General features: G+C 50.8%; 1 protein-coding gene across 1 annotated transcript; it reads left to right on the top strand.

The window, feature by feature from the left end:
- Nucleotides 1-10,880: 10,880 nt before the first annotated feature.
- On the top strand, nt 10,881-12,004 carry NKX2-2 (NK2 homeobox 2). Its single transcript, XM_054383810.1, has 2 exons — nt 10,881-11,139; nt 11,445-12,004. The coding sequence occupies exons 1-2, from the start codon at nt 10,881-10,883 to the stop codon at nt 12,002-12,004; spliced, it is 819 nt and encodes a 272-aa protein (XP_054239785.1).
- Nucleotides 12,005-27,578: the final 15,574 nt, after the last annotated feature.

Genomic DNA, 27,578 nt, shown 5'->3' with positions numbered 1-27,578 from the left:
GAACTTCTTCACTGGGAGGATCACAGAGCACTGGAACAGGCTGCCCAGAGAGGTTGTGGAGTCATCTCCTCTGGAGACTTTCAAGATCCATCTGTATGTGTGACCTGTGCTGGATTCTATGGTCCTGCTCTGGCAGGAGGGTTGGACTTGATGATCTTCAAAGGTCCCTTCCAACCCCTAAAATCCTATGATCCTATGAACTGACAGAGACATCCACACTCTAGGGACCAAAACCTGAAGCCCAGCTCCTGTGAAGTGTTCTCCCCAGAGTCTGTGGTTGCATGACAGCAGCCTAAGCATCTTCAGTTCCCTTTGATTCCCCCTGCACACCATCAGAGCATCCTCTGGATGATGTGGGCTGGCTCAAAAAGACTGGGAATGGGCATGTGGGAGCACAAGTCCATCTGCATGTAGTGCTGATGCCATACCTTGACTGCATCAACCCAGTGATTGCCCCTGGGGGGCACTGGGCATCATGCACATGAAATACTGGAAGGGAGTTATTAACAGGGCCAAGGCACCCTGAACTGCCTCAAAACCTGCACCAGCAGTAGCTAAGGGTTGGTGCCTTGCAATGAGCAGGAGGAGCTCCTTCACCCCTGCAGCTGCAAGAGTCTGATGAGAAGTTGGTTAAGGCTTGAAATGGGCAAAGCTCTTTTCCTCTGCTCTGGGACATGAAGACTTGCAACTCACTATCCTATCCAGAACCAGGGGCACAAAGAGACCCTGCACAAGAGAAGTCGAGGCTGTGACTGACAATACTTGGAACTAGCCACCCTGTAACAAGGTGGAGCCCATCCCAGTCCTTCAACCCAGGGTCCAGATGTCCACATTGCACACCTGCCGAGCAGAGAGGCTCTGAGCAGGATCTTTTAGGATCAGGATTTTCCCTTCCTCTTCAAGATGGGCAATGTGTTGAGTGTTGGGTGCTGGGAGAGAGGGTGATGGGGACAGATGGGGGAAGGAGACATCTGCTGTCCCACAGAGCTGCAGATAGAGGAGGAGATGGGGAGGGTGCCAGATTGTGAGGCAGGGTTGAGCTTATCACTGGTTCAGTATCATTTATTCTCTCCCCAGAACTGGAAGGGATCCATCAGCTCTTCCCCATTCATGGTTTGAAAGCCCAGCCTTCTCTAACACACCTGTTACAATTATTGGGGGTCTTCAAGAAGGAGAGAACAAACCCACCCAGGAAATGTATTCTGAGCTCAACTCTTCCACCTTTTTCTCCTGAAGCTGCAAATGAATAAATGTCTAAAAACTTCCCCCACCTGTGAAACAAACCCTCCCAAACCTCCCAGTCTGTTTTTTGCCTGAACAATAAAGACTCAATTTCCACAACTGAGTGGAAGGCCACATGGGTTTGCTGTGGAGATCCACACTGTCCACAGCCCGACAGTCCGACTTCCAGCAGTTCCAGAGGGTGGTGGGACAGAGGCATCAGGCACCCACAAGCCCTCCATAAAGGTTTGCTTCCAGTAACAAATCTAAAATGGGTTTGCTAATAAAACAGTGAGGCAGTTTGTCACTCCTGTAACTACAGATCACCTTTCTCCTCTCCCCACTTCCAGTCCCATCATCTGGGGGCTCCACCTCATCTGCCTGCTCCCATCCTCATTCTCCCTCTCTGCTCCAGTCCCAGTTTTCTCACCTCTGACTCTGCTCCAAATCCAACCCTTGCACCCTTGCCTTTCTCCCATGCTCCACCTCCTCCTGCTGAGCTGTGAGTGTGCTGGGGAGAAGGTAGAACCCCCCAGGACACAGCAGGCTCTGCCTCAGAGGGGCCTGCAGGGCTGATGCATCTACAGGCTCACATCCATTATAAAGATGTATAACTAAATGTAGAGAAGCTCAAGCTCAGATCCCTTTCATTTACTTGGGAATGTGATAAGACATGTCCAGGACAGCCAGATTGAATTTCACATTCTGAAAGCTGAAGACTCCACAGGTATGTAAGTAAAGAGTTAACTATTTATATTTCTATTTTGATGTCAGCCACAGGACTTTCATTTTCTTCCTAAGTTACCATCCCCCTCAGTCATCAATCTGGGCACTTCTTTATCCAAATAGAACAAGCTTGGCCAAGTTATTAATTGCTCAGAACAAGATCTTTATTGATTAGTATAAGGATCAATCACTTTATCTGCAGGCAGCTCTGTTAGAGCTGCCTGTGACTGGGGTATTTAGCTAAGAGATATCTGTCCTGGGCCCTGGGGATTTTCACAGAGGAGTCCAAGGTCTCTCTAGCAGCAGGTGGTGGAGAGAATTCAGATGAGGTGAGATGGAGAAGGGCCCCTGACCTTCTCTCTAGCCTCAGCAGTCACCAGTGATCCCCATCTTCAAGAGGACTTGGTGTAAGAGAGACACGAGGGGGGACCTTTCCTGAAAATACCTGAGGCATGCCTGAAATGTCTGAAAAACATATGAAAATTTCTAAAAATGAGGCAACACAACCTTTTGCTGCATGGGGCTTAATTCTTCATGACTTCACCAGGCCAATGTGGACAAACCCACTAGGGTTACACTGGCAGTGATTACCAAAACAACATCCTTTGGGAGATGGAGAAGGGAAGGCTCTTGGGAGACCTTATAGCTGCATTTCAATATCTGAAGGAGACCTACAGGAAGGCTGGGGAAGGGCTGGTTGGAAGGGCTTCTAGCAATAGGACAAGGGGCAATGGTTTGAAACTGGAGCAGGGGAGATTTAGGTCGGACATCAGGAAGAAGTTCTTGACAATGAGAGTGGTGAAATACTGGAACAGGTTGCCCAGGGATGTGGTTGAGGCCCTGTCCCTGGAGACCATCAAGATCAGCCTTGATGTGTCTCTGAGCAGCCTGATGGCGTTATGGAGGTGTCCCTGCTGCCTGCAGTGGGGTGGAGTTGGACAAGATGACCTTTGAGAATGCCTTCCAACCTGATGCAATCTGTGAACCTGCCCAGAAAGCCCTTTTGGCCAGCTGCAACAGCTTCATATTTCTATCCATTTTTGCTGATCACATTTTGCAGGAGGCTCTTGCAACCAGGTACCACTTTTCATCCCCACCTTGATGAAAGTCAGGCAGCCCCAGCCTCCCTCACTCCCACTCCATCACCTTTTCTTCACTTCCCCTTCAAAATTCCCACCATAAACAGGTAATATCACCACGAAAAAAATATATATACAAAAAGAAACCCCCCAAAAATGGGGCAGAGGCTGGAGGGCTGCAGCTGGAGCCATCTCTGGCAACCCAGCTCTAATCATCTCCCTCAAACCCCTGCTATCAAAGCTTGGCTCAGCATATCTAATGTAAACGAGCTTCCACACATAAATAACATGCCACATCTGGCTGTTTGGGGTTTATAGCATCTTGGCTACCGAGCGATTTATAGAGGGCAAGCTTGTTACAGAGCTGGGCCAGGGGCAAGTTGCAGGCTGGGAGGTGTGAAGGAGTGAGGTGGGAGTGGGAGGATTTGGGCAGAACCCAGGGGTGGGGAGGGTCCAAGTTCCCCGCGCCGGCAGAAAAGCAGCATCTTTGGGGAAGCGGGTGGGAGGGGGGGGGGTGGGGGGGGGGGGAGCTGGGAGGAGGGCTCTGCCCCCCGGGGGAAGAGGGGCCGGCTCAGCGGCAGGGCCGGGGCAGGCTTAAAAGAGCCATCCAGGAACCGACGTGTTTGCGCTTATAACCAATTTATGACGGCGGAACATATGGCCGGTGTTTCTCCTGGCGTCACCCGCCGGGGAAGAAAGCAAACAGACCGGGCGATGTAAAACCTCCTGCAGGAGGAAGGCAGGAAGGAGCCGGCCGCCCGGCACAACCACCGAGACAATGCGAGAGGCGCAGATCCACCGGGGCCGGGCTCAGCACCCCCCCTCCCGCGCTTAAAGACCACCCCCGCCTGCGGGCCCCAGGTGAGCCCCGCCGCGATGGGGAGGGAGAAGGCGAGGGAGTCCTCCGGGTAAAAAAAAAAAAAAAAAAAAAAAAGAGAGGGGGGGGGGAAATCCGGGAGCAGCAGGTGGAAAGGAGCTTGGGGACTGGGTGGGGGTGTCAGGTAGATGTTGATGTTGAGCGGAGCGGGGGGGTGGTGGCCCCGTGCCCCGACGGCACGGCCCGCCCCCGGACGAGAGCCCGGTCGTAGGCAGGGATGCGCGACTCCGCCTGGACCAGGGAGGGGGGGAGCCGGAGGTGCTTACCCTAACACACCCCCACCCCCCTCAACCCTGACCCGGTGGCAGGACACTTCTCGGCTGCGACGGCAGAGTACGCCAGAGGACCAGGAATGGCTCCGGCCTCCGGCCCAGGCTCTGCCCGCCGCGCCCCGTCGCTCCACTCCCTCCTGCTTCACTCCTTCCCTTCCCGAGGGGTGGCCGCGCCACACGTGTGCTCCCTGACGCGGGACTAAGAGCTTGGCTTGGGTCCTCCCCACCTGGGTAGATCTTTCTCCATCTTTCTCCCGAAACGAGAAGCCTAGAAAAAAAGGAGCCTGACCCTATCCCCCTAGCTGCGGTGCCTTCCTCGGAAGATCGCCGGTATTCCGGAGTCTTCTTCGGAGGATCCCCGGCATCCCTGAGTCTTCCTCAGAGGCTTATCGTGGATGCCCACTCGCGACAGACGCCCATCGCTAAGCCCCTCCATGTTGTGCGGGCGAGCGGGAGAAGTTAATTCAGATAAGAAAAGTGCCCCCAGCCTCAAATCCTCCCCCATTCCCGTCGCCTCCGGGGCAAACGGCTCGGGATCCCTTTCCCGAGGAGAAATAGTTCGGACAAAGCTTAATCTCATTGCGACACGTTCAATTATCAGAGAGAGAGGGAACGGATATAACCGGAGGGTTCGAAACGTTTGCCCGTCAAATTAAACAGTTTATAATAGAGTGGAAAGGGAAGAGAGGCCCCAGGCCAGGCTTTGGAGAAGGGGGGGTTGGGGGGGAGCTGTGAAATTAAATAAGACAAATAAATAGCAGGGACGGGCTGCGGGGGCTGTGGGCTGCCGGCTTTGTGCTCGCCTCCCCAAACTGCCTCCTCCACTATGGGCAATATTTTCAAAGATCTCATTAAAGTGCATTTATCAAAGCCCTAACATGTGCCCTCCGGCTCTGACATAACCCCGGGAGCCCCCAGGGAGGAGGAGGGGGCCACAAAAAGAAATTTTTTAAAAATCCCAATTTCTATTACAATTCGCCACCTCAGGAGGGTGGCCGGGGGGCAAGTAAGATCGGGATCTCCTTATTTCTAAGTCATATCGGTGAATTGGAAAGATTTCTCCGTCTTTGAAGCTTCAGGAGGAAGAAGATAGAGTAATCGTGAGAATAGGAAAGCTCATTTAGATTCCTATGTCCTGGTGAAGATTTAATTGTCTGCGGGAGAAAGGCAGGCCGGCCGGATTTTGGGGGTGGCAGGGGCTTTCTCTTCAGCATCCATATGGAAGGCTGGTGCCGGCTCCCTGTCTGTGTGCCGGGGCATCTTCCCCCTTTTCTTCTCCTTTTTCCCTTTTTTTCTCCTTTTTTTCTTTCCTCGTTTTTCTTCCTTCTTCCCTCCTTGTTCTCCTTTTTTCTTCCCCCCCTTTCCCTCTTCCCTTCTTTCACCCTTTTTTCCTCTTTCTTCTCCCCTTTTTCTCCCCCCCTTCCCCTTCTTCTTTCCCACTTTGTTCTTACTTTGTCTTTCCCCCTTTTCCTTATTTTTTCTTCTCCCTTTTTTCTTCTTTTTCCCCCCTTCTTTTTTTTTCTTTGCCTCTTTATTTTCTTCTTTTATTCCCCCCCTCCCTTTTTCTTCTTTTTTTTCCCTTCTTTCTTTCCTCTATCTCCTCCTCCTCCCCCTGCATGCGCCCCCCGAAACATTCTTAACACCTTGATCAATACCATTTTTCCAGCCGTGAAACGAGACGGGAATTTCACCCAGCAGAAACTCCCAAACCTGCACCTTACCATTAAGTTCTTGACAACGACAGAGGACTCAGAGAGCTCTAATTTCTACCTGATTTCAAGAAACACGATTTTTTTTCCACACTGCCTCCCACATCCCCGGGGCTGGGACGCCGGTGTGAAGGGTGACCCTGTGCTGGCCGAGAGTCCCCGGGCCCTACTCCCCTTCCTGCGGCCTCCGAACCGGAGCAGAGCAGGCAGCAGCTCTGCGGAGCTGCCGCTTCAGCGCTGGGAAAATGCTGTTTAGATACCTTCTTGCGCACCTCACAGAGGTTATCTTTAGAATCCATAGTTTAATTTTCGTAGGTTTGGTTTGGGGGTTTTATGGCCAACAAAAGATGTTTTCTATAGAAATGCGGCTCTCCTTTCCCCCCACCACACTTTAAAACAAAGAGTGTATTCCTTACCAGGGATGGTCCCGAGGTGAAGCTCCTGATAACAATTACTAGGAGCTTCGCTTCCCTTTCCCTATTTATTTCAAGTGCAGCTTGAGAGATAAAACAAACCTGCTCCCCTGACAAAGCCTTTGTGTGGGCTTCGCTGATCCGCACCCAGCGGTACCTTTTCTGTTTGTTTATTTGTGGTCTGGAGTGAGGGAAAACAATAGCTCGCACCTCTGCTCTAATCAGACAATAAACTAATCCACTTGACGGCTGTTATCGGAGAGGCGATGCGGGATGGGTTAGAGGTCAGGGCGAGCGAACCGCGCAGGGAGGGGGAGGATAGAGGAGAACTCGTGCCAAACACTCCCTAATTCATTTATATATATTACATATAATGTATCTACATTATATTGCTCGGCATCGAAGAGGATGAAGTGAGAGACGTGGGTGGCTTGAATCAGAGGGAGGGGATCCGGCGTTTTGCGGGGAACAGCGATGGAGCCAGCACGAGCACTTCAACGTTTTCAAACCACAGCCAATGGGCGGCCTGAGGTGTGGGGGGACCTCGCCCCGCCTGCCCCCCACTCACCGAGCCCTTTTGTGGCTTCAGGACGAGAGGCCAATCCTCCCAAACTCTGGGCCACCTTGGGGTGTCCCCACCACTATCAGTCTCTCCGTGGCACAGGATGATGTTCAGAACGGCTCTTGTATCTCCACTGTCTCCTTAAAAACAAAAAAAGGGGGGGGGGGGGGGGGGGGCAAAACAAGCTTTAATGTATCCAAAATCAACCCCAGATGGGGAGGAGGCTGCCCAAGCAGCTCAGGGCGGCAATCACACACATCCACAAACAGGGGAGTGTTTAAGCTGCCTGTGAAAGCAAACAGGTAAACCCGCTACCCCCCTCTCAGAAGCACTTCTCCTGGAGTGCAGACACTCAGCCTGCCTACACGCACCGCGCCGACGGCCTCCGGGGGGCTTGTGCAAATAACCCTGGGGAAACGGGCTGGGGGGGGGAGGGGGGCGAGGGGAGCCTGCAGCTTCACCGGACCCCTCCTGCCCTGACAGCCCTTGGTCTTAACGCTGAAGCATCCCCCGTCGTGTAGGGCGGGGGGGAATGGGCGCCGGGTGGGGTGGCATGAAGGGTGATGAGAAACATCTCCCTCCCACCCGGCTTTGTCGCGATGGCCGCCGAGCTCGGGTTCCACCTCCCCAGCAGCGCAGGTTCGGGCACGCGACCGGCCCCGCGACCCCTCCTGACGTCAAAGAGTCCGAGCAGCAATTACGTCACCCCCCGCCGCTGACGTCACGGCGTCCTAGGCTGCTCACTCGGTGTGGAGAGAAAGTGGCCACGGCCGGTAGAGTAGGATCCCTCCCCACCCTATGCCAGGCCCCGGAGAGAGGGGACCATGGTCCGCCGATGGGGGAGCCCACAAGGGACTGTTGTTCGAGGCCAGCCAGCAGCACTCCCAGGGGCCGCATCCTTCTTCCCCAGGCTGAGCTGTCCAGTCCCCCCCTCAACGTGGGTACCCCGCTGCCTGATCCCCCACCCACCGCGGGTACCCCGCTGCCGTCGGACCCCACGTTTGCAGGATGCTCTGCCCGTGTTGTGGCATGTGCCAGTCGATTTGGGTTGGGGTAAAGTGGGGGTGATTATTACTACAGTTATTATTTAAAGTCCGGGTCTCCCGCCGCCCCCGGGGATGCTCTGCCCATTCCCTCTAACGGCTTGGCTTCTCCAGGGCTTCTTTAATTCGAGAAGTTCTGTCGCTCTAACGTTCTATCACTGTCGCGACTGCCACTGTTATTCCAGATATTCTGTTTTATTTTTTTAGGGAAGGAATTAAAATCCCATCCTGCCCCAACCGCCGGGCAGGAAGGGTGAATGGTGAGGGGTGACGAATAAATCTCTGGATAAACCCGAGATTTGCTGGAAATAAGAGCTCTGTGCCCGGTGCGTGTCCCGAGCCCCTCCCGCGGGACAAGGGGAACAGGGACTCGGGCGGGGGTGTCTCAGCCTGAGGGGTTCCCTCGATAGCGAGGAAGGACTCCGAAATGGATGAAGAGATAGCCATTGAGCGCGGTTGAATACCATGACAACTAGGAACAACCTCAGATTTATTCCCAACAGTTAGGACGCATTGAAAGAGGGCGTCAATCACGTATTATTTCGCCACTGAAATAAATGCAAAAACTGCGCCGAGACAAAGGGTTCCAACAGAAGCCGGACATTTGTCTACATTGCGGACATTGTTTCCAGCTTAGCCATAGGGTTGTATTTGTGTTTGCGCGGGTCCGACCACCCAGGATGTGCTCAGGGGCTCGCTTAAAAAAAAAAAAAAAAAAAAAAAAAGGAAAAAAAATCCCTGGGCATTGTCAGCCACATCACATACTTTATGGGAGGCAGGCTGGGGGCTGGGGGCTGGGGGAGGAAAGATGGGGGCGAGAGGGGAGGGAGAGGAGGGGAAGGTGCGAATACATTGATGAGGATGATTGAGGGACCAGCTTCCTCTTCTTCCCACCACCAGCAGCAGCCCCGTTCTCGCTCCCTCCTTCGGAAGAGAAACTAGGGCAACTTTTCCTTCCCAGAAATAAAGGTGGTGGTGAGAAGCCCCTTCCCAGATTGTAGCGGCCCCACCAGCCACAAAACCATCATCTGCGTGCATAAAACTGTCCCGGGCCGGGATCTGACTGCCGGGCTGTTAGGGAAAGGAAGAGCATAGAAAGGGGAAGGGGATGGGAAGGCAAAGGAAGAGGATACAAATGGGAAGGGGAAGGAAGAGAATAAAAAGGGGAAGAGAGGAGGAAAAGGAGAAAAGGGAAAAGGAGTGGGAAGGGAAGGTCCAGGCTGCGTCCGGCGAGGGTGAGCGCGGCCAAAGGTCCTCAGCGAGTGCAGAAGTAGGAGGAAAAGAGGAAAATTGAAATAAAAGTTAGTGACAGAGAGATAGAGAGGGTAGAAGTGTAGGGTAGACGGTCTGTAACCCCGCGTCGGGCAGTCGGAGCCTCCGCGGCTGTTCCGCCGGGCCCTGCAGCCAGGGATGCTGCAGGGCTTCGCGGCTACCGGCCCCGCATGTGTAACACCTGGTGATCCGACCTTTCAAAACGCCTGCTCGGCAAAGTAACCCCTACTTTATCCTTCTCCTTCCCCAGGTATTGAGCTTAAAAAAGGGGAAAAAAAAGTAAAATAAATAAATTAATTCAGTCATATTAGAAAGTCTGTTGGGCTCCAGTCCGTTAAACTAACTAAACGAGTGGGTCTTATTCCCCTAGAAGGAGGCAAAATCGATGAGACCTCTTCAAATAAAGCCTCTCCCCCCCACCCCCACCCCCAGTAATCACCCCCCGGATCTCCCCGGGTCGCGACTGACGATCGCGTTTTGCCAGGTCGGTTAATTTCGGAGCAAACTAGAATCAATTACTTGCTGTTTAATTTCCAGCGTTCATCCCTAAGCCTCAACCAAAATATTGACCTAGGCGGTTTAGATAAGTTGGTCTCTTGCCATCTGAGCCGTTTGCGGTCCCGCACGGGGCTTGGAGCTCGTCCCCGCACAAAAACAGCACTGTCCGGGCTTTGCGTGGGCGCGCAGGTTGCGCGGGAGGGGTGGGAAACCGCGCAAGCAACATCCCTCCCTCCTTATCACACCCCCACACACATAATCGGGTTTGTTTGGTGTTTTGGTTTTTTTCCCCCTCCCTGCTTTTCAAGGTGGAAAACACACTTAGGAGGGTGAGGAATACGGGGCTGGTGCGAGGCTCTTTGTATGTAAATAGTGTGTTTAACAAAACAACAACAACAAAAAAAGGGGAAATCGCAGCCTCCCTCCCCGGCTACCACACACAGACACACGCGCGGAAGGGCCCTCCCCACGCCGGTAATTAACTGACACGTTATACCACTCATCACCAATGGTGGAAGCTCGGAGCTCGCCCAAAACCCGCAATTTCACATCTGCAAACACTGTCTTCATCCACTTGACTTCCAGGACCCGCCCACACGTGGCCAACCTTTCCCGGGTCTAATGTGTTTTTTTTCTCCCTCCTCTCGGCAGGTTCATGTGTGGGGACCAGCCTTATATGGACTGTTCGCTCCTGCAATGGCTCGGGTTTTTCCAGCGGCAGGCACGGGTTTGAGGGGCTTAAACAAGATCCAAAAGTGATTTTTTTTTAAAACCTTCTTTTTTTTTTTTTTTTTTTTTTTTACTACACACCCCCCCTTTTTTTTTTAATTTTTGGTTGTTGTTGTTTTGGTTGGGTTTGGCGTGTCTTTCCCCCTTTCCCCTTGGAGTTACAAACTATTTCCGAAGCCAGCTGCTGCTCCTGCTCTCTGAATTGCCCCCCACCCCCCCCAACCCCCCCCGCTCCGTGGCAGAACAAACCCCTACAAACCATCACCACTGCTGCGGCCGGGGCTCCGCCACTTCTTTGGCACGACCTCCCCCCGGTTATTTTTTTCTATAAATCCCGATTATTATATTTCCCCCCCACCTTCGTCTCAGTCCCCCCCACCACCCCCGCCGCAGCCTGCTGTGCGCAGTGGGGCTGCCCGTGACACGGCGGGTAGGCGAAGCTGCTCCTCCAACTTTCCTGACTAAATTATAGCCGGAACATGTCCCTGACCAACACAAAGACGGGTTTTTCGGTGAAGGACATTTTGGATCTTCCCGACACCAACGATGAGGACGGTTCGGCCGCGGAGGGAGGCGAGGAAGAGAGCGAGACGCCGGAGCCGCCCAAGAAAGCGGGAGTTTTGGGACAAACGCCCTTGGACACTGTTCAGACGCTGCCTTTGAAGAACCCTTTCTATGATAATAGCGATAATCCCTACACGCGTTGGCTGGCGAGCGCCGAGGGCATCCAATACTCCCGTGAGTACCGGCAACAGGGCACCACCGCGACGAGCATCCCCGCGCCTGCGGGGGCTTCCCCGGGCGGCGACGGGGCGAGCAAGGGGGGATTTACCACTCGCCACGGCTGGCTGAGCCCCCGTTGATGCCTCCATCCCTTCCCCAAGGCGGGGGAGAACCGCGTTGACCCGGGCCAGGCTGCGGGGAGCGGCGAGATGGATGCGGGAAGGATACGGGGAGGGGGGGGATGCGGAGGCGGCGAGTGGGATGCAGGAGGGATGCAGAGGCAGAATGGACCCCCCTCGCTAACGGAGCTCTTCCCGCAGTGCACGGACTGACGGGCGGCGGCGGCGGCCAAGACCCCTCGGCCAAATCCCCGGAGCCGTCCGCCGACGAATCTCCCGATAACGAGAAGGAAGCGTCGGGCGGTGGGGACGCGGGGAAGAAGAGGAAGAGAAGGGTGCTGTTCTCCAAGGCACAGACCTACGAGCTGGAGCGGAGGTTCCGGCAGCAGAGGTACCTGTCGGCGCCGGAGCGGGAGCATCTGGCCAGCCTGATCCGCCTCACCCCCACTCAGGTGAAGATCTGGTTCCAGAACCATCGCTACAAGATGAAGAGGGCCCGGGCCGAGAAAGGTATGGAAGTGACTCCTCTTCCCTCCCCGCGGCGGGTGGCCGTGCCGGTCTTAGTCAGGGACGGCAAGCCCTGCCACACGCTCAAAGCTCAGGACTTGGCAGCGGCGACTTTCCAGACGGGAATTCCCTTCTCCGCCTATAGCGCCCAGTCTCTACAGCATATGCAATACAACGCCCAGTACAGCGCTACCAGCAACCCCCAGTACCCCACAGCACACCATTTGGTACAAGCTCAGCAGTGGACTTGGTGAAGGCTGGAGGGGAGAGCGCAGACACGCACACACTACCCACACACGAAAAAAAGGAGAAAAATCCACAGATAATAAAGAGAGAGAGAGAAAGAGACAGACTGATGCTCCCCCTCAAAAAAAAAAAAAAAAAAAAAAAAAAAGAACCAAACTGCGGGGGAAGCAGTGGAGGGGGAAGCACTATTATTATTATTATTATTATTGCTATTATTATTATTATTATGGTTCTTTTTTCCCCCTCTCCCGTTTATTTTCCCCTCCAATTTTTTTTTTTTTTGGTGGGGTCTTGATTTCATTTAGGGGGAAAGAGGGGGGAGGGAGGAAAGGGAAGGGAGGGTGTTTTTGTGCGTCATTGTTTACAGAAATTTTTTGCGCCAGAGTGGTCCTGTCTACCTACAACTAAAATTAAAAAAAAAAAGAGAAAAAAAATAAAAGAAAAAAAGGGAGGGGGAGGGAGGGATCTGCAGAATTAAAAGCAAAAATAATAATAAAGAATAAACCCCCTCCCCTCGATGCTCCTGTGGTTTTGTGGGGACAGGGAGTGCGCCCGGAGCACAGCCGAGTAACCCTGGGCATGGAGAATTCCATTTAACCCCTTCTTTGGGATGATTTTCGGCCGCCCGTAACCCCTTCGACAACAATTACGGGGTGTGTTTTTCTACCTCGTCGCGATTATCGCTACTGTGAGGAGCAGCCAGGGCGTTCATTTGATTTTAGTTTAATTTTTTTTTTTTTTGGGTGGGGGGGGGATGTTGTTGCACAACTGTTCCCCGGGAACCGGTGGCAAAGGAGAAAAAAGAAGATTAAACACGTTGTGCTCCCCGGGACAAGGAGGTCGTTGAGTCCAAATTCAGGCTGCCGATATTTTAATTTAAGAGAAAAAAAAAAAGAAGAAGAAGGGAGCAGGGGGAGGAGAGAGGGGCGGGCGAGAAGGAAGCCGAATTTCAAAGGGAATTTAAAAAAAAAAAAAAAAAAAAAGGAACCGTAATAACGACAAACCGAGTTTGTTCGGCGGATCGGTGCCCGCGGCCGGCTCTCCGCACTCCCCGACGGTGTTCTGTCGGATTCAGCTTGATGTTTGGGTGAGGGAGAGGGGACTCCCCCAGGGGGCACAAGGACGAGTCGGGTCTTATGGACCCACACTCCCCCCATCTCTCCTGCCGTTCCCGAAACTTTTTTTGGGGGGAAATGGCTTATTTTTCGGGGCAGTCGACTTCATCCCGGCTCATCCGCAGCTGGTGAAATACGAGTTGGAGGGTGAGAGTGTGGGGGATGGGGGTGTGGTGGATAAGAGAGGGAGAATTATTTTATATCTAAGATTATGGGTTTTGTACATCCCCCACCCGGTGCTGCTGGGCTGAGGAGTTTGGGATACCAGCATCACCTTGAGGTCCCCCTGCCCGGACTGGGGCCGTTTGTATTGGGGGACGACGACGTGTTAATTCGAATTCAGCCTCGGGGATGCGCCGGCGGCTCGGGGAAAGGATTAATACCTGGATCACCCCCCTGACAAAAAAAAAAAAAAAAGGAGGAAAAAAAATGGAGAAGAGAGAGGCGAAGAGGAACTGGGAGGCTCAGCCAGGCTAACACATGGGAACCGGGCCTGGCCCGGGTGAAGCTAGGGCCGGTTTCAACTCGGAGTGGGTGTGGGGGCAGCTAGGTGCTCCCCCGTCTCCCCTGTCGTTTATAGACTGGTAGAGATGCTTTAAAAAACAAAACAAAACCACAAAAAAGAAAAAAAAAAAACAACCAACAAAACAGAGAGGTTTGTGCAGTGTGATGGGGCCAGGGCAGCGGCCGCCCCGTCCCGCCGAGGCTGAGCGGGGCCGAGACATACCGAGCGAGCTCAGTTCAACGCCCAAAGCTGACAGACGATCGGTACAGGCCGGCACAGCCTCTCCGCTGCGGCTGCGGGCTTTTTTCCCTTTTCCTCTCTATTTCCCAGACCACCCTCCCGCCTTCCCCCCCCGCAACTCTTTTCTTGCTAATTCTTCCCCGCGGTTGAGCCACCCGAGACAGGGAAGTTTCTGCTCTGCTTCCCGGCGGGGACCCTGCGCACCGGCGGAGCATCCCCTGTTGATTCACCGGGGCAGAACCGGCTGAGTCAACCGAGGAACCGACTCTCCACGCCGGCTCTCCACCCTCTGGGGTCCCCAACTGTGGGGCGTACACGGGCAGCCTCAGTTTTTCCTCTCTCCTTTCCCACCGTCCGGGCTAGGAGTGGGAGAAGAGGAAAAAATGTCACATTTTTTTTCTTTCTTTTTTTTTTTTTTTTCTTTCCCCCAGGCTCTGCTAAGTCTATAAAACCAGTTGTGTGGCCCTAACCTCCGTGGCCTTATATCTCCCATGCTGCCGGGCAGTCTATCTTTGCACAATATACAGTAGACTTCACAAAACAGCACAATGGGGGAGGCAGGGAGGTGAGCATGTTAGAGGCGTGCATATTAAAGAGATGGAGGCGAAAGCAGCCAGGGCTGGGCCGGGGCGGGGGAAGGAAAAAAAAAAAAAAAAAAAAAAAAAGAGAGACAGTCTTAGGGAGGGGCCCCCTCCCTATGCCTTCTTCCCCCCCCTACCTCCCCACCCCCCCCGCCTTCTTTTTAGGGCCATTCAATTGGTGTGCGGGAGGCAGTCCATCCCGGAGTCAGGGAGCAGTGTCCTCCGCGTTTTGTTCGGGCTGTCACTCGGGCTCATTGTTCGGCGTGTTCTACATGTTGTATCCCATATGGCCAGCTGGGCCGGGGGACCCCTCACAAAACCCAAATTGTGCCCAGCTTTCAAACCCAGCATTGTTGTCTGTGAAAGGAAGACGAATTAAAAATTCGTGCTATATCTATTCTGGAAAAAAAAAAAAAAAAAAAAAAAAAAGAAGAAGAAAAAAAACCGGGGGGAACAAGGGAAAAAAGAATCCCTCTTTCTTTCTTTCCCTCCCTGTCCCTCTCTCTTTGAAGACTTACAGAGGCCTTCCTCTTCTCCCAGTCCCCCTGACAAGTTTCTCTCTCATTTCACAGGAAATTAGACTCCCCCCCAACAAAGACCCAAGAGTATCTCCCCTTTAAACCACAAGATCCTGCAGCTCCTGCCTTGTCCGTGCATCCCTTTCTGTCCATCCTGCTCTCCCTACCCACCCCTGCCCATCCCTGCCTATTCCGCTGACCCTTGCTCATCCCTGTCCGTCTTGCTTATCCCTGCCCACCGCTGCCCGGCCCTGCCCGCGCTGTCCGGAGTCCGGGGTGGGCAGCAGAACAAGGCGGCATTCAGGGCCGGTAATGGGATGCAGGCTGGGTCCCTGCGCGGCCCGGCCGTACCGTGCAGAGGGCTGGCACGTCCCACTTCTGCCTTGGGAGAAATGGGTCTTTCTTGTAGCTACGTGTTGTGGGAGGCAGGGTATCAGAGAGGGAGAGGGAGAAAGGGAAGCTGAAATAAATTTTTAAAAAAGAGCAGGAAAAAAAATAAAGAAGAAAAGGAGGAAAAGAACAAAAAAAGAAGAGGAAAAAAGTAAAGAAGGAAGAAAGAGGAAACAAGAAAGAGGAAACAAGAAAGAGGAAACAAAAAGAAAACATGAAAAAGCAAAAAGGGAAAAAAGGAAAAAGAATAATAAAAAAGAGAAAAAGAAAGAAAAAGAAAGAAAAAAAGGTGAAAGAAAATGGAAAGAATAAAAAGGAAAAGTGAAAATTAAAGGAAGAAAGAAAGAAAAAAGGAAAAATAAAAAAGCAACATTTTTAAAAAAGGAGAAAAAAGAATAAAGAAAAATTTAAATGACGACAAAGAAACAAAAGCAAAAAGAACGAAAAAGAAAAAATAAAGATATTTCTTAAAAAAAAAAAAAAAAAAAAAAAAAGGAAAAACCGTAAGGGGAAGCTCCCGACCTCCCCCCCTCGGCATTCTCAGCACCCATGGCATTGCTCAGGGTCGGAACGGGCTCGCAGCGCAGGGTCAAGGCTTCCCTTTGTGGGACGGGGGTCCGGCACTTCCCACTTCCCCACCCCGACATCCCTCTTGCTGCAGCAGCCCCCCGGTTTGCCCCGCTGCTGGTCCCCCTGTTCTTGGTGCGTTCTGCTGCTATGTCTCGGGAGTTACGAGAGCCGCCCGTCGGGTGCGGATCGCGATACGCTAATCGCGACTTGGGGCACAGGCGGATGTTTGCCCTGTGCGAGAGAGAAGCCAAACCTAGCTTCACCTCCGCTCCCAGAGCTTTCCTTTCATTTTTCTCCCCAATTTTGTCCCTCTTTCCCCTTCCTCCACCCTCTTGTAGGGCAGGAACTCTTTAGGCGCCTCAGCTATCCCGATAATGAGCTGGAAGCCCCCTTAAGCCCTGGAAATAACTTACTTTCGTCACCTATTGACTGTTTGGCTTAGTTAGGAACCGGTGTGGATTTTTCGGGTCTTTTCAAGAGAGCCGGTCAATGAAAAGCTAATCCAATATTTACCGAGTATAAGGGCAATTCTCGGCGGTGTTTATTAAGGGGCCGATGGGGAAGGGCTTGAAGGGGGGTGGGTGGGAGGGAAGGACGGGGCACAACGGACACAGAGGGCCCCTCGAGGTACAAGCCGGGAAATGTGTGCTTGTGGCGACAGGACTGATGCTCTCTCCGCACCGCCTCTCGTTATCACCGCATCATCTCCGCTTATCCCGCATCCGTTTAGTCCCGCACCTACAAAAAAACCCAAACCGCAGCCCCCACCCCCAGCCCAGCTTCTCGCCGCTATCTCCCCAGAAGAGCAAACAAACAAGCAAACAAACAAACAAAAAGCCCCAAACAAAACTAACCCCAAACCCACTACAATTTAGGGATTTGTTGGTTTGGGGGTCTGTTTTGGATTTTTTCAGCAGCAGGCATCTATTTTATATCCTCACCCCCCGCACAATCCTCGGCGGTGCGGCCGCAGGGAGGCAGCAGAGCCCCGCGCAACCCGGCCAAGGGCTCCGCCACCCCCCGCGCTCCCCCCGGAAACGGGGATAGATGGAGGGAGGGAGAGGGGGGCACCCCGGGGGAGCAGAGGAAATGGGCACCAGCCCCCGATCTCCTCCTCCTCGTCGGGGCTGCCGCGGGGCGGCGCTGCCGGATAAGGGACGCGACGTCGGGGCTTTCCCTCGCCCCACCCCGGGATCGGCATCCGTGGTTTCCCCGGGCCCTGGAGGGGTCCCGATGGTGGCAGGGAGCCTGCTTGTAGCGTCACGCCGTGAGAAAGAGCTTCCCACATCCACTGGGTGACACAGTAGGCAAGAAGGATGGAGCAGGGAGATGGATGAGGGACAGCCTAGAGTAAAGAGGAAGTGTCCTACCTGCATCCTGCCCCTCCCTGCTGCTGGACGGAGCATCTTTGGGCCTACACCCATGGGTCCCAAGCCATCAACAGTGCAGAGCTCAAGCTATGAAGTCACGGTGTGAAAATATCTGTCCAATAATCCTTACTTGGGGGGAGACACCATAAGAATGGGGATTCCTGCTACACCAGTGGTACTGCTGCCTCTTCTGCCCACGGCCATCCCAGGGGGCAAGCAGACCCTCAAGGCCAAGAAACCCCTCTTTGGGGCAAATAGTGCATCTCCAAATCCTAGGCAGAGCTTGGTTTCATGTAATTTTGAGCATCAGTCATATCAGAAGTTAACCAGTGAGGATATCTCAGCTTTGCAGAGAGTGGAAGTGACAGTGCACACATGGCTTCCTCCCAGCACTTCATCTCTTCTCACCTTTGCATGAAGCCAGTGTTGGCAGCTACAGGGATGGCTACCATGGCCTTACTGCTTTTGAATGCTGATCACGCCCTAAAAGGTGATGGAGGCACCTAAGTATGGCAGGTAGGTGCTCAAGGACATCTGTTTTGGTGAATGATCTAACTCAAAAGTGCTTTGGGAAGGCTGCCCTTGGTGTGCCTATAGGACACCAAGCATGTGGCAGCTCAGCATCAGGCACTGCAATAGCCACAGGGATTCTCCTTGTGTTGTTTGTATTAATCAAAGCCAAACTTTAAAAGAACATCAAATCTCACACTCCGTGTGAAAAACAAGAGTCCCAGCTATGGTTTTGTCCCCATTTATGGCATTTGAAAGTGCCTGAACACAGGTTAAAGCTCATAGCAAGGAAGTTAGAGCACCTTTGTAACAAAAGAAAGGAAAAAAATCAGTTTGGGAAAGCACCAACTCTCATTTCCCAGAGCAGCACCATGATGCTCACTCCCCTCACAGTGACCTCTCTGGTCTGACTCCATTAGGAAATACCTCAGGAGCTACAGATAAAGCCCTTGGTTAAGCAAAGTGGGAGAATAACAGCCTGGCACTGTCCACCACCAACCTACAGCCCTGCTGGCTCACAGCCTGACCTGATGCCATCCTCTCTGGGATCTATCTCAACAACCATGCTCCAACCCAGAGATCTCCCATCCCTTGCCCAGAATGTAACCCATTCCCAGCCTCTAGAAAGATCTGGTTTTCTTCACAGGTTTCTCTACTCTGTGCTTATTTCTCACCAGGTGATGCATCTCTGGATTTTGCATTTAATTCAGCAGACAGCAAGACTTTCATTCAGCAGAGTCACTATCCAGTGATGGCAAATATTCTGTTTCATTAGAATCATAGAATTGTTAGGGTCAGAAGTGACCTCAAGGATCATCCAGTTCCAACCCCCCTGGCATGGGCAGGGACACCTCACACTATCCCAGGTTGCTCAGAGCCACATCCAGCCTGGCCTTAAAAACCTCCAGGCTTCTACCATCTCCCTGGGCAACCTCTTCCAGTGTCTCACCAACTAGTTAATGATACTTCACATTTTAAAGGACCACCAATCCTGCCTCGTCTCATTTCTTTGAGTACTTCTCTACACAAATACACAAGCACCTAGAAACACACCCACTGGTGCTGAGTGACCAGGGCCCTTGGGGTGTCCAGTAACTCATGAGAGATGCACCCACCCATGCTCCTTCCCCACTCAGCCCTGCTCCCATCTTGCACAGCTGCTGCAGTGGCTTTGCAGACAAGCTGGCCTGGCAGCTGTAACTCACCTGGGGTGACATTTGAGATTCTGCTACTCCTGGGTGCTTGGACCTTACCAGAAAGGTGAATCTCATCCCACTTTCCATCACAAAAGTTTTTAGAAGCAGCTTCCAACATCAGCTCATGCCTCCAGGTTTCCTCCTGCTGCCCACACCAGCTGGCCTAAGAGGTTGGACAGGAGACACTTCCCCTTTGGCTCACCCCTGCCCCGCTTCCTACCTCCCTGGCCATACCCACAGCTGTGATAGGTTGATCTCCATCAAAACATTTGAATAACCACCAGGTTCAGAGCACCTGGGGTGCTCCAGGTGCAAAGGACAAGATTTTGATTGGCAAGAAAGTGATTTAAGGCTGAAGGGTGGTTTGTAGGTTGGGTGCAGCATTCTCTCCTCCTGCAGGCTCCCAAGCTGACCACATGGTCCCTGGCCAACCACAAAAGTCTGTCCCACGGATAAAAGATAAGCATTGATGTGCAGTTGCCTCAAGGTGCTGCGGGGACATGCTATGGGATCACTCATAGAATTGTTTAGGTTGGAAGGGACCTTGAAGATCACTGAGTCCAACTGTTAACACTGCCAGGTCACCACTAAACCATGTCCCTCAGCATCAGATCTAAGTGGCTTTCAAATCCCTCCAGGGATGGGGATTCCTCCGCCATCCTGGGCAGCTGGTTCCAGGACAACCCTTTTGGGAAAGAAATTGTTTCTCATGTCCAGCCTAAACCTTCTCTGGTGCATCTTGAGGCTGTCTTGTCTTGTCCTACCATGAAGGGAGAGCAGGATCTTCAGAGGATGTGGTGTGACAGGTGAAGGTGCACATGGACAGGGGCAGGCACTCACATCCTGGCATGCAAAGCTGACAAGGAAATCCTCTTAACGAAATTTTTATACCTCAGGCAAAAACTAACTTCAATCACGAGTTATCACACCTCCATTTTCATGTTTAACATATTTTATTGTTTAAGATATTTTATTTTTTTACACACATAAGGTTTGAACAATTTGATGTAAGGCAGGAAGTGCATATAACAGGCTGCAGCTCCACTCCTATTTGGGATTTAACTGCTAGGAATCATCTCAATGCTATCAACAGCAAACATTGAAAATGTGATGTCAAAAACCTGAGAGCTCACAAAAACTTGCCTGGAATCTTTGCACAATCACTTAAAGAGAGTCCCTTGACAGTGCACAGAAATCTGCTGTATTTCAGGGGTTTTAGCACCGTTTCAGGGGGAAAGTTATCCATGAGATAAAAACTGCAAGCAAAGCTGCTCAGAATAAATTGTGTGAGATCATATTATCACCAGCCTGGCTCAGCTCTGGTTGAGCAGGCTGAACTATTCCAACTCTTTAAAGAAAGGACAGGTTTTAAATGTGCATGTGCAGGATCCTGTTTAGCATCTATAGTGGGGAACTATAAGCAGTGCTGCTGAGAAGTCCTGGGATTCCTAGAATGGTTTGGGTTGGAAAAGACTTTAAAGATCATTTGGTTTCAACCCCCTTGCCACATGCAGGGACACCTTCCATTAGACCAGGTTGCTCAGGGCCTCATCCAACCTGGCCTTGAACACCTTCAGGGAGGAGGCATCCACAGCCTCCCTGGGCAGCCTGTTCCAGTGCCTCACCACCCTCACTGGAAAGAATTCCTTCCTGACATCCACTCTAAGTCTACCTTCCCTCCCTCTTCCATAGGCTGGTGTTTCATTGACATCCCTGAAGTGGTGGCAGGGGCTGTGTCCCCCAGTACCCTGCCCTGTGGTCACATTGTTGATGAAGATGTGGGTTGCAGACAGCACAGAGGAGAGTTTTTTCCCCAGTGACCTATGGAGACACATCTTGCAGGGAAGAGGTATTTACAGGAAGAGTTCATCTCCTGTTGTCCAAGGCTGTAAAGAAAAAAAATCCCTGGAAAACTCGCCCAGTTGTGGAGCTTCCCAGTTATTTCCTTATTCAGATATTTTTTTCCCCCAGCTCCTCAGGTAAAGTTGTCCAACAAAATGCTGGAAAATCACCAGTTCCTAAAAAAGAGAGAAACACACGTGATTTGTTACCCGAGTACAGACCAACTCATTCAGCTTCAATATACTTGATACAAATGAACTCAAACCTCTCCTGTCTTCTGTCCAAGGTTCAGCCAAGGTTCTGTCCTCTGCCACACCACAGAGAAGGACTTGGCACATTATCTCACAGGGTAAAACAAGGCCAGCAAGAACCATAATAGCCCAGTTAAAAGTATGCTGTATCTCCCTTGATTGAGCTGAGATGCACAGAGCTCAGCATGCCCTGTGTATATCACAGAATTATTGAGGCTGGAAAAGACCTCTGAGATCCTCAAGCCCAGCCTATGACCTAACACCACATCAGCTAAACCATGCCACCAAGTGCCACATCCAATCTTTTCTTAAAGACCTCTAGTGATGGTGACTTCACCACCTGCCTGGGCAGTCCATTCCAGTGCCTAAGCTAAAGGTTTGGGCAATTCCCACTCTGCCTTCCTCCCAGGTGGAGAGGGGCAGCAGCTACCTGTCAGACCATCACCTTCATACACGGGTGCCATGATGATAGGCAAGGAAAGGGAGTCAGTGATGACTTGAGGCTGTCACAGAGCCCAGATCAAGGGGTATTACAGAATCACCCAGGTTGGAAGAGACCTCCAAGATCATCAAGTCCAACCAACCACCCAAACCTATCTAATCAACCAGACCATGGCACTAAGTGCCTCATCCAGGCTTTTCTTCAACACCTCCAGAGATGTCCACCCCACCACCTCCCTGGGCAGCCCATTCCAATGGCCAATCTCTTTCTGTGAAGAACTTTCTAAACTCAAGCCTAAACTTCCCCCTGCTCAGCTTGAAACAGTGTCCTCTTGTTCTGGTGCTGGTTGCCTGGGAGAAGAGACCAATCCCCACCTGGCTACAACCTCCCTTCAGGTAGTTGTAGACAGCAATGAGGTCTGCCCTGAGCCTCCTCTTCTCCAGGCTAAACACCCCCAGCTCCCTCAGCCTCTCCTCACAGGGCTGTGTTCCAGACCCCTCCCCAGCTTTGTTGCCCTTCTCTGGACACATTCAAGCAACTCAACATCTTTCTTGAACTGAGGGGCCCAGAACTGGACACAGGACTCAAGGTGTGGTCTAACCAGTGCTGAGTACAGGGCAGAATGACTTCCCTGCTCCCGCTGGCCACACTGTTGCACCAGCCCTTCCCCTCTGGCTTACATGCACCTTCCAGGAAAACATTAGAGATATTTGAGGAAAATTCTGGCTTTGTTAGAAACCAGCTCAAATGTTCCAGAGCTAAGATGTCCTCCTTTCCTTCAACTCATCTCCTGGAACAGCCAGTGGAAAGAGGACATTGGCCAGCACTCTCACCTCACCCTGCATCACACTCAACTGGTGTTACCACTAGTGGTCTGAAGCCCCTCTCAAGCCTTTATCAAGCAGGAAAGGATGTCATGAAACCCACCAAATGGGTTGGGAAAGGGAAGAATGGTGTTGTCCATTCACCCCACCCTCCTGGGTCCACCCTCATCCATCATGACCACCAATAACCTAAATCCATGAGGGTGCATGCACATAGAAGGGCAAGGACAGGTGGGCTGGCAATGATGGACATCTCATTCATCTACTCCTCCCACAGAAGTATTCTGGCCAGGAAGGGAATAGGTTCATACAACTCTTACCACTGATTTCCAAAGACAGAAGTTTTAAAAGGTCAAAAGAAAGACTCACTCATGGCTTACAGATTGCTTTCTGAAGCAATGGATAAATGCACAACTTGCCTTTGATGGTGCCTTTGCAGAATTAGGTAGCAGCTGGATGAAAACCCACCACAAAAGACAACTCAATGTTATTGCTCATGGTGACTTTGGATAGCAGCTGTCTGCTGCATCTTTCAGGACACCACTTGATCAGTCTCTTTCAAAGGAGGCCATTTAAAACTCCATATTATGGAAAAAAAATAGTGATGGCAACATCTACAGCTTTTTTGCATTTTGGCTCTTGAGGTAAGCATTTCAGAATGAGGCCAAAACACAACCCAACCCAGAGACAACAAAGAACCACGAGGAAGGAAGGAGAAGGGAAGAAAGTATGGTCACCCAGTCTGCACCAGCAGGAATCTTGCTCGGGGTACTGCCCACACATTGGATAGATGACACTTTCCCACCTCAATATAAAGATTTGGGAAAAACAAATCAATGCATATAGAAGGATTACAGAGTTAATCTCCAGTGGCAGAGGAACAGTAATATATTGAAAGGAAATTTGCCTTTTTGCAGCCCAAGACACTCATGTTTATTTTTTCTTCTCTATTTTTCGCACACAAAGTACTTTTAGTTTGTTTTAGTTTGTTTAATTTATTTTTTAATAAATTATTAAATTATTTTATTTTATTTTTTTATTTTGCTAGCAATCTGTAAATAATAATTATTTATTATTTATGATTATTAAACAACCTGCTGCCTCAGCTCTATGAGGCCAAATTTGACAGAAACTTGAGCAAAATTTGGTCTGTCCAAACTCATCCTGGAACAAATTAGCAGCCAATTAGCACTTGCCAGCTGACATCCATCATCACTAAGTCAGGACCTTATTCTCTTTCAGCAAAAAAAAAAAAAAGTTTTCAGATGGGATTTAAAGGAGGACAGGGTTATGGCAGTGGTCTATCAGCTCCAGCATAAGAGCATATGAACAGCAAACCCCATGTGTAGGTCTATCTCCTGCTGCTCCCAAGCTCACCAAAGTCTGAAGATGATTATTAATGTCATTAAAGAACACTTTTGGCTGTGGAAAACCCTTTTTTAATCTGGACATCCTGGGAATGAATCAACTCAGTGGCATGTTTTAAGCCATCTGGCCTAACATATCATCAGGTTTTTACCACTGCCATAAAACCCCTCCTCAAATAAGCCTAGACTTCCCATTCAGCTAAAACCACTGTCCAAGTACTCAAATAGGAACCTAAGATCAGCTAAAACCACTGTCCAAGTACTCAAAGAGGAACCTAAGATTAATCACTGTTAAGCTTTATCTATCCCCTTTCAGCTCAGATGTGAAGCTGAAGCCTGGCAGTATGCAGGTTTAGGTTTATTTTTTTTCTCCACCCCACAACCACCCAATTTTGTTTAGCTTAAATTAAATTTCTCTCAAGCTGCCTTTTCATGCATATCCATGCTTTGTACCTGGGTTAAGAACTTTAAAGTATGTTAAAGACAGGCTTTTGTTCCCCATCTCCTTGCTTTTACCTCTCAGTTACCACTGAGGTCAGACCTTCAGCTGGTGGAAGCCAGCATCTCTCCTTTAAAGCTGAGAGCAAATTGCCACAGAGGTGCTCTCTTCTTCACAAGCCAGCACAGGTCACAGCTCTGGAAGAGCTCCTGCACAGCTTTCTGTATAATTCATGATGGCTTCCTGGAGTAAGTAATGCTTCCTGCCCTCCCAATTGGTTATCGTGCTCCTTCAAAGAGCCCAGGCAAATAAAAGTATGATGTTTGTTTTAAGAATGACTGTTTACCCACCTTCCCCATTCTGCCTTCATCTTGTTTACTACCTTTTACAATAGCAAGAGGTCACTGCCAGGTAACTCCTTTCATTTCAGCCATCTCCTTGGTAAGGACACACAGCCTTGGGTCACGCTGCATGCCCTGCAGCTGAGCAGCACAGTCTCATCACAAGGGAAATACACAACACTTCTCTCAATCCTTCAGGTAGAGTGCTCACATCTGCCCCTTGTCACATCTCCAGCTTTCCATTGGGTTTTAGCTGCCTTCTTAGCTTTAAATAATACCACACACACCAGCCAGGACTTGTTATCTGCCAAACAGCCATCATCTGTCAGAGAGAACATACCTGGCCAGCATCCAGCACAAAGCTGATGGTGGGGGTGACAACCTCCTGGGACACAGGGCTGGTGAGAGGTGCTGGAGGTGCTGGCTGGGGAGCCAGGCTTAGGTCAGACTAAAAACATTTCCCCAGGTGAGTACAGCTCCACCATCATGGCTCTCATTCACATGGTCATTATTTGAATGTGTTTCATGAGAGATAAATATTAACAAATTTCAGAAGTAAATAGGTCTTCAAATATATTTGAGACAAAGGTTTGGAGATGTGAAGGACCCATAGCACCTTAGGTCATTGCATCTGCTGAGGAGGTACTTGATTGGGCAAAGCAGGAGGAAAGTTTTAGTCTCAATGGCACCCTTTGCTTGCTCAGATGAAAACAGAAAGCAGCACTCATCTGGGTCTTGGAAGGCTCCTGTTCCACCTCTGCCAAAGAGGAGTTGAAGAACTTAAGTTGTTCATCATCTAGAGCAACAGCAAAGCAAAGCAGGGCTTGACTTCACCCTCATAAGCTGGTTCCTTAGCTGTCACTGATGTGCCTGAGGTTCTCACTGTGGTTCTTAGCATCACAAGAAGAGGGTAAGCAACCTTCTCAGGGTAAAGGTTGTGTTAATGTTGACCCCAGCACCCATCTTCAAAACATCTTCCTTAAAACATGTAGGACATATTAAAGAGCAGTTAGGGAAAATTGTCCTCTCCTTTGTAAGAAGCATCTCAGTCAATCCCACTTCAGAGAAGCATGGCCCTTGACAGTAACCCCTGGCCAGAGGCAGGAGTAAAACCAGTTTGCTCCTGCTTTCCAAAAACTAGTAGTGGAGGGGGCTAACCAACTCTACCAAATGTCTTTGGCTTACCTTAAATGACTATTCTGATTTTGCTGGGTGGGATGCAAATATCCACCAGTGTTTTGGCAGGATGCAGCTCTTGTGGCCAAGAAGGCCAATGGCACCTGGGGTGGATTAGAAGGGCTGTGGTCAGTAGGTCGAGAGAGGTTCTTCTCCCCCTCTACTCTGCCCTGGTGAGGCTGCATCTGGAATATTGTGTCCAGTTCTGGGCCCCTTAGTTCAAGAAGGACCTCAGGGAACTGCCTGAGAAAGTCCAGCACAGAGCCACAAAAATGATTAGGGGAGTGGAACATCCTCCTTATGAGATACTGAGGGAGCTGAGGGCTCTGTAGCTTGGAGAGGAGGAGACTAAGGGCTGACTTCATTGATTTTTCTAAATATGCAAAGGCTGAGTGCCAAGAGGATGGAGCCAGGCTCTGCTGGGTGATGCCCAATGGCAGGACAAAGGACAATGGTGGAAGCTGAGAAATAGGAAGTTCCATGGAAACAGGAGGAAATTTTTTTCTCTGTGAGGATGACAGAGCCCTGGAACAGGCTGCCCAGGGGGGTTGTGGAGTCTCCCTCTCTGGAGATACTCAAAACCTACCTGGATGTGTTCCTGTGTGATCTGCTCTAGGTAATCCTCCTCTGACAGGGGGTTGGACTGGATGAACTTTCAAGGTCCCTTCCAGCCCCTAACATTCTGCAATTCCATGGCTTCCAAACAGGTCACCCTGCCAATGTCAAAGCAGTTATGTCTCCTTAGCTTGGTCACTTCCAGCCTACAAAAGGGGGTGGAGGAGCTGGTCACATACTGGTGTTGCCTTCCAAAAGAGAGGTCCTGGGGTTTCATGAGTTCTCCAAGCTGCAGACACATCCCCATGAGAGTGAGAGTCAGTTATTTAGACAGCTTGGCTAGACACAGCACAAGTATCCTTACACAGCTCATGGCAAGCCACTAGCAGAGCTGGGCTGGAGGAGATCCCACTGATGCTTTTCCATCAGCTTTTACTACTACTCACCACCAGGGACAGTGCTGAACTGTGGGAACCTCTCACTTGACCATTGCAGACATCAATTAAGTTCCCAAACACTCATTTTCTACATTTTTTCCCCCGGCTTGATTTTAAAGGCAAACAACAGCTTTTCTAGTTTTCATCAATTATACATGTGCCACTCCAGACAGCCATAAAATAGATGCTAATTTAATTTGACTGTATCTGGAGTTTTGCAACCCCAAGATTTCCTGTTTCAGCCCACAGGATGCCTGCTTCTGTTTGGGTTGCCACTTAATCAGAGTACACTATTTGTTTTGGCTTCCTTGTGGGTAAGAAGAGATTTCTATCATTCCATCTGGCTGCAGTATGGAAGTCACCTGGGGATAAAAGCTGCCCTTGACTCCTCTAAGGCTGTGTTAGTGTAGCACTGAAGCTCTGTGAAGCTTTGGAAATCAACACCTCAATGGAGTAACTAAAAATTCATCTGGCTGGTTTGCCATGTTGTTGATCAAACCTTCCCAAGCCTTGACTCAGTAATACATCCCCACTTGAGTCTACTCCCACCTCTTAAGCTGCCCACACAAAAATACACAGCTCTAAGAGGTAACTTGGAGCTGTAGCAATCCTAGTTTTGTCTACACTGCTCCAAAAACCAAACACCAGATGTGGTGCTGATGCCAGGCTTTCATCTGAATTTGTTCAGGATGATTTCCTTCTCATTACTAAAACAGCTCTTCAGGGCCCCCAGATGGATTAAGGGTCCCATCATACTAGGTGTATGGCACTCAAAGCCAACTCAAAGACTCAGTCATCTCAGTCTAAAGCAGAGCTTGACTTGACATCCACTGAAATCAGAGGAAAAGGTTCACATTGACTTCAGGAAGCAAGCTCTCCAAGGAAGACAAGCTACAAGAAGCAGCTGATGGCT

The sequence above is a fragment of the Indicator indicator genome, chromosome 9, assembly GCF_027791375.1.
Source record: "Indicator indicator isolate 239-I01 chromosome 9, UM_Iind_1.1, whole genome shotgun sequence".
Taxonomy (NCBI): Eukaryota; Metazoa; Chordata; class Aves; order Piciformes; family Indicatoridae; genus Indicator; species Indicator indicator.
The sequence above is the reverse complement of the archived record's forward strand: the minus strand, read 5'-3'. Positions and strand labels throughout refer to the sequence as shown.

Coding starts and splice junctions, on each gene's coding strand:
- NKX2-2 (XM_054383810.1), top strand. CDS start 10,881: ATGTCCCTGACCAACACAAAGACGGGTTTTTCGGTGAAGGACATTTTG. Junction 11,140..11,444: donor CGAGGGCATCCAATACTCCC/GTGAGTACCGGC, acceptor CTCTTCCCGCAG/TGCACGGACTGACGGGCGGC.